A 7,850-nucleotide genomic window follows, 5' to 3' on the forward strand; every position below is an offset into this window, starting at 1 on the left:
AAGATGAACCAACCATCTTTGATCAGATTAACATAGAATTGCTTGGATGGGAGGGGGAACACATTGTATTGGGTGATTTTAATTGTATTATGAATTACAACCTAGACACAACAAGAAAAAATTCTTTCCAGAGGATGAGGAAAACTAGAGCTGCAATTCTTGATTTAACGTCTACTCATCTCTTGAAAGATGCTTGGAGATGTTTAAATCCCAAACTAGCTGGTTACACATACTATTCTGCAGCTCATAAGCTATGCTCACGCATTGATATGATCTGGGCTTCAGATTATATCCTCAGTAATTGCTCAATGGTTATATATCCAAGGGTAACATCAGACCACAATCCAATTTCTTTGACTTTCGAGGTTACTGCTGGGGAGTTTTCTCCTCGCCTTTTCTCATTTCCAAAATATTTGCTTACTGACTATGGGTTTGTGAATCAGCTTAAAGAACACATAAAAGAATTTATTAATATAAATATCCAATCCAGTCAACCAATGATAGTTTGGGATACTTGTAAGGCTAGCATACGCGGATTTACCCAACAATATATCTTTCGACAAAATAAAGAACATCGGAATCTAAATGAGAAAAGGCTTGGAGAAATTCGTGAAATTGAGCTTCAATTATCAGCGGCTCTGTCTGATGGGGCATCTAATATGGAAGTACTCAATTTTAAACTAATTGAACTGAAAGTTGCATTAAAGGATTTTTATCGAGCTAAAAGCATTAATAAATTGAGAAAATATCAACTTGATCAATATGAAAAAGGTGATAAAATTGGTAAACTTTTGGCTTATAAAGCTGCTGAAGATCGTTCGCAGAACATAGTCAAAGAAATTAAAGGAGACAATAATCAATTATTTTGCGATTCTAAATCAATATTGTTACAATTTGCTTCCTTTTATCAAGCTCTATATACACCAGAGACCATAATTTCGGAGGATTGTATTAAAAACTATATAGAACTTAATATGGTTAAAACTTTAGAGTGGGAACAATCTGTACAACTAGGGGAAGACATCACAGCAACTGAAATCAGGGACGCCATCAACTCCCTGGCAACAGGGAAAGCTGTCGGGGAGGATTCCATACCTTTGGAATTATATAAACACTGTGCCGAGGAGCTAATACCTCTTCTAACGGATGTTATCCGGGCTATAGGTAATGGGCAACAGGCACCCAGATCTTGGAACTTAACTCAAATTATTTTCTTTTAAAAAAAGGGTAAAATACCTCAAGAGAGAGGTTCATACAGACCAATCTCGCTTATCAACAGCGATGCTAAAATCTTTGCTAAAATTCTGGCTATTCGGCTCGCGCCAGTATTGTCTCAGTTGGTATCTTTTCAGCAACACGGATTTATCCCTAAACGGGATACTACAGCACACATTAATATGGCCATCTCTGCTTTTGATGCTGCTCGGACTCATTCCACCCCACTCGGTATGATTCTACTAGATGCAGAAAAAGCATTTGACCGAGTGGGGTGGGGTTTTTTATGGGCAGCTTTACAGGCATTTGGTATTAACGGCCAATTTTTGAGATGGATTCAATCACTTTACGACAATCCTGCGGGTAAAGTATGCTATATGGGAAAATGCTCTCCTATGTTCTCAATTAAGAGGGGGACAAGACAGGGGTGTCCATTATCACCCCTTCTTTTTGCTTTAGGTATGGAACCTTTTTTAATTGCATTACTACGCCAGCCCCTAATCAACCCATTTCTCAATGGTTTAAACAAACTTGATATTACCGTATATGCTGATGATGTAGCAGTGTTCTCTTCGGATGTGCCTCAAGCTTTGAAAGGTATCATAATTGAAGCCGATATATACGGCTCAGTCTCTGGCTATAAACTTAACACCGCTAAAACTCAAATTGTTTCGAATTATCAGCTGGCTGTTCCCACTCTAGGAATTTGTGGTGTGGCAACGTACTTTGGTGTTAAAATCTCCTCGGATATTGACTCAATTGTAGCAATAAATTATGAAATATTATTAAAAGAGACTGCTATGCAATTTAAAAAATGGCATAAATTACCACTTAGCATTATTGGCCGCATAAATTTAATTAAAATGAAAATATTACCAAAATACTTATACTTGTTTCGTGCAATCCCTTTACGTATAAACAATTCTTATTTTCTTAGATTAGAAGGAATTATTAGCAGCTTTATATGGGGGTATAAAAAAGCCCGTCGAGCTGTCTCCTCACTCAAACTTCCGTTTAGCCAAGGTGGCTTGGCTCTTCCGGATTTTAAGCTATATTATTGGTCGGCTTTTTTGGTTCGTTTCCGTAGTTTAACAAATTTTGACAAATGTTTGTATTTTCACAAATTCTTACTTGGACAGGACGCTAATATGTTTATTTACCGATTAAATGATCCTAATTACTTCAAAAGAGTAAAATTTAAGACGGTACGAGATACCGTTAATATCTGGCGATCTATTATGATTAAATGCAATATTTCCTGTTTACATTATAAAACACCTTTGTGGGGCAATCCTTGCTTCCCTGTAATTTTTCAGGATTTAACATGTCGATTATTCTTAGAATCTGGTATTAAACTCTTGGGAGATTTGTACGATCGTCAAGGATTCATGTCATTTGAAAATATAAAGCAATGTTATAATTTATCAGAGCTTGCTAGGTTTAAGTATTATCAGATTAGAGATCATTTGGTGAAAAAATTAGAACTTACTATGGTAACTGATTCTGATCTGTGGGATTGTATTTATAGCGAATCTGACAAAGCCACGATCAGTATAGGATATAAGATATTCTCTGACTTCAATACTAGCGATATCACTAAATTAACGGAGAAATGGAGTAGAATATTAGCTTTAAATGTACCAATAGATCTAATTACTCTTTCCCTTAAGAGTCTTAATTCATCAGTTCACTCTTCTAGTCTTAAACTACAAATGTTTAAAACTATATGTCATTTATATCATACTCCCGAGCGAATTCTCAAATGGGCAAGTAATAATAATTATAGTGAACGTACGAAATGTCCGAAATGCGACCTAATTGGTGCTGATATTGTTCACATGTTTTGTTTGTGCCCCCATCTCAGTGAATATTGGGACGGAATAGTTAAGGTGGTTTCTGATAGACTTACTGAACCTATTTCTCTCTCAACAACTGATATGTTGATCGGTATATATGCGGGCTCGAATATACCTAGTGATCTATTGAATATATTAATTACTTGTGCAAGACTTGTTATTGCTAGAGCTTGGATTCAGAAAAATTCACCAACTGTTATGGATTGGTGGTGTTTAGTTAAGGAAATACATACAATGGAGAATACCCTAGCCATCTCAAAGGGCGTTCGCGCTAAACGTAAAATTGACAGAATCTGGGGATTATTTATGTCTTAAATTTAGTATATTTTACTCATCGAGGTTTTTTTTCTTTTTCTATTTTTTTTTTTATTTTTTTATTTTATTATGTATTTTTTATTCTGTATCCTGTAAGATCTCGTTACTGACTATGATTAATTTAATGTTGTATGTTCTTCTGTGACTCTACTGAAAATTGTGTAGATGGACTCTGATTATTAGGATTGATTTTCTCTGTGTCTGTTTGATGCAAATAAAAAATATAAAAAAAAAAAAAAAGAAACATACAACTTTCGTTTATGTCCACTACCATAGTGGGTAGATAGGTACATTGCTGCCACATGGCTTTGCTGGTGATGCCAGTGTTGTGCTGGGTGGGGTTGTATATGTTATTATTGGTCATGTCAAAGTCCTACTTCCATACTCATAGCATGACGTTGTTGTCCTTAATTTCATTTCCTTATATTTACAACATTTTGGGCCAGATGTAGGTGTCCAAATACCGTTCGGAAACGGCCAAAAATACCGATTTTCGGCCGTTTCCGACCGGTATTTGGACATTGGTATGTAAGGGTAGCAAAAACATACAGATTCGGTAAATTTACCGAATCAGTAATTTTACAGATTCGGTAAAATTACTGATCGGTAAAATTACCGAATCTGTAATTTCTTATGTAGGTAGCACTTTAAACAGTGCTACAGGGCCTATATAATTCGTTATTTACCACCTAATACCATTGGGTGGTAAATAGCGAATTCCTGTGTACATGCACATCTGTGCATGTACACCTGTGCCATGTGACACACATACATGGGCATGTATGTGTGCCACATGGCACACAAGCCAGAAACAGGGGTGGAACAGTGTGTCAAAGTGACACCCTGTTCCCCTTGGCAATTCGGTATTTTTACCGATTCGGTAATTACCGAATCGGTATTTGCTACTGATTCCTATGGGCTTCAAGGCCCTTAGGAATTAATGGCAAACACCGATTCGGTAATTACCGAATCGGTAAATAACGAATCCTACCGATTCGGTAAAAAATACCAAATTTTGACCTACATATTATTTACCGATTCATAAATACCGAATCGGTAAAATTCGGTCTTTATGAATCGGTAAATAAGATTTACCTACATCTAGCCCCTTATACTTTATATCAGGTTCTCAGGTCAGGGTTTGGCGGAGTTCCTTGACAGGAGCTGTGGCATTGACTGGCCAGCCACACTCCTTTCTTTTAGCATTATGAAAAGTACATCTGGCATTGCATTTAAAAACCGATGTTGCTATGAAGGCACAATAAAGCGTGAAATGCTAATTATTAGAAATGTGCTTTCCAAATTAACATGAATCAACCAGTGAGTTTTATTTTACGGCAAAAGCATATGTGTGCCAATTGTATAATGAAGTAGCTACTGCATTATATAAATTGTATCTTCTTGCACATATTTGTAATATTGATTTTTATTACTCTACTGTCTTTTTATTTTGTGTCCTCGGAAATGTGCAATCAAGCATGTAAGGTCTGTGTCCTTCTTGGATCCCTAGCTTCAACATTGATGGAGATATGGATACCTCCGTTTCATTGCCTTATAATGCAACCCAGAGGATTTTCACCACTCCCGACATCAACACATGGATTACATTAACCATCACTTTGTTGCTATTTTTAAGCTTCTTCCTCTTTTTCATCTTGCTAATGTTGTACGTGTTCTTTACCACGGCCCGCCTCAGGCAGCAGACGCGCTACATCCTCTTTGTGTACACTCTGGCCACTGATACTGGGAACTTCACTACTTGTGTGCTTCTCTTTTTTTTATCCTTTGCTGTATACAGGATACCAGCAGGCGAGTGCTATTTTGTTATTATAATAGCAACGTCCACCTTCTATAGCAGCCGCAACAGCCTGGCGGCCATGGCCCTGGAACGCTATGTGGCAATTTGTTTCCCTTTGAGACATCCAGTGATCTGCCGGGTGGAGAGGTCTTGGGTGATAATCATGGCCATTTCTGCCTTTGGATTTTTGCCACCTTTTATTGATTTAATGATCCTGAGCTCATTGGCGCCACACAACTTTTTCTTTCAGAGACTAATATGTCAACGTGATAACTTAACATTAATACCCCAACAGAAAATAGCGATGTTTGCGAGTGGTTCTGTTATCTTTGCCGTCGTAGCTTTGATAATTCTGTACACATACATAAACATTATGCTAGAAGCCAAGAAGATCAGTGGCAACAAAGAATCTTCATCCAAGGCCAGCAAGACTGTGATGCTCCATGCTGTTCAGCTGTTGCTAAGTTTGACATATTTCAGTGCCACCTTTTCAGAGAATCCCCTTCAAGGAAATGTATACTATGTTAGGTTTTTAAATTTTTTTATTTTTATGTTATTACCAGTTTTTCTAAGTCCGTTGATTTACGGTCTCCGAGATGAGAATTTCAGAATTCATATACAAACTTTTTTCACATGCCGGCCTCACAGGGCTAACTCTGGAGGACAACAACCATAAAGCCAAATGTTTTATACTTAAAGACTCAGGAGGCTGTGTTGATATATTCCAAGATTTTTGTCTTGTAATAGTTAATCAAGAGAATAGATTTCTGGATTTACCAAAATAAAGATGTCTTTTTATGAGCATTTGATACATGCTGTTTTATTTTAGAATCTGTATGGTTTGATGACAAGTGACCATTCATAATGCAGAATGAACAAGCATGTATACGGTTTATTAGAGCTAAACAAGCCCAGCTATTTTTTCTGTAAAGTATTTATTGACATTTTAAGCATATTTCACTCTCTATAATAGTTTTATGTTAAAGATACTGAGTGTAGACTCTGGTCACGTAATAGTCATTTCCTACTCTGCTTCAAATCTCAGATGCATTGACTAACACCAATGGAATAATTAGGCCAACATTGTAATATGTTATTATTAGTTATGAGATGATTTTGCCATGCTGATGCTTCTGTACTATGAATTTTCTGATATTGAATCTGCATACTTATGACACATCTACTCTCACATTCTCATGTGCTGAATCAAATTGTTCTTTTTCAAAAGCCATTTGAAAGTATGGATCAGTGAGACTGACAAAGAAATAGATTTCAAAGTCCAAACCTTTATTATTTTTATTTTTTTGTCCTCATTCGCCAAGGAGTATCCAAAAGGCATAACCATCGGACCCGCCCTTCATTCAAGTATAGGTAAAATAACAAAGCAAAGATAAAAATTGCTAATTCATTCTTAAGTTATTTCCTTTGGAGCAGCAAGTTCCAGTCCGCAATCTTTTTTCTACTGCGAGCTCTGGACAAATCTATCTTAGATATTTCATATAGTGAGGTCAACCAATCTGAATGCTTAGTAGGGTCTGGGTCTACCCAATGTTTACATATTTGTCTCCTGGCTAGTAAAATAGAATACAATAGAAGAGATCTGGCTGGACCTAAGATGGGCTATTAAGGCCAAAGATTATCAAGGTCAAGCCCATTTGAATTGGTACTCTCAAGATACTCTCCAACATTGTCCGTATTTCTTCCCAATATAAGCCAATGGGGGGACAGTCTTTGAACATGTGCAAGTCTGAGGAATCAACCAACCCACAATTCTTCAGTTAACGTGAGACCCTTTTAAACATTTAGATAGTCTGAGGGGGGATAAATATGCTCTGTGCACCGTGAACAAATGGTTCCTCTTCAACCAAGCTAGTTTACCCAGCGAAAAAGATTTTAAAACAAATTGTGCCATAGAAGATCGCACTGTGCATTTGGCATCTGTTCACTCCTTAACTCGTATGCAAACTTAAATTCCCCATCCACTGCCTCTTCTATAGCCCAGTACCAATGTGAAAGTAAACCTCCTTCTTCCCCGCTAGTCTCTCGACTAACTGTTGCTCCAGACTGTTGCCCCCGCCTATAGATTTCTTCTGTCTTAGCTGGGATTGTCCCCAGCTTTGCAACTGAATATACTTAAATCTTTAGAGGCCGCTGCCCACCCTCTTTTTTAGATCTTCCCATGAGATAAGTGTTTCCTCACTAACAGGATCCCCTCATACTTTAAGCCCAGCATCTTCAAGTGGAGTCGCCAGCCTGTCCTGGAGGCAATCCGGCGAGCCCGGTGAATCCCAGAGGGGGGCTAGGTTTGAGAAATAATTGAGGCCCACCAGACTTTTTAACCGTGCCCATATTCTGACGAATGCCTGAAGTACCTTAAGTTTAACTTTCTTGAAAAAATGTTGGTCCCCAAATGTTAACATAAAGCCCCCTTCTGGTAGACCCGCCCCTCTTAACATGGCCAAAAACATGTCTCCTCCCCGGTACTGGCAGGCATTTTTGATAGCATCCGGGAGTGTGAAAGCTGAAACGCCCAGGCATAATACTATAGGTAGGGTAGCGCGAGACTTCCTTTCTCTCTCCTATGCCTTAGTTTTTTCCAGGCTATTCTAGTGGATCTGTATACCCAAATAAAGGAGTTTATTTCCTGCTGGAAATTATCTATGGTG

The 7,850-nt window shown here is 37.7% G+C and overlaps 1 protein-coding gene across 1 annotated transcript; it reads left to right on the top strand.

Annotated features, from left to right (window-relative positions):
* Positions 1-4,915: 4,915 nt before the first annotated feature.
* On the top strand, positions 4,916-5,860 carry LOC144773928 (odorant receptor 131-2-like). The gene has a single exon (XM_078658986.1). It carries the CDS (start codon positions 4,916-4,918, stop codon positions 5,858-5,860), a length of 945 nt encoding a protein of 314 aa, XP_078515112.1.
* Positions 5,861-7,850: the final 1,990 nt, after the last annotated feature.

Source organism: Lissotriton helveticus, chromosome 8 (genome assembly GCF_964261635.1).
Source record: "Lissotriton helveticus chromosome 8, aLisHel1.1, whole genome shotgun sequence".
Taxonomy (NCBI): Eukaryota; Metazoa; Chordata; class Amphibia; order Caudata; family Salamandridae; genus Lissotriton; species Lissotriton helveticus.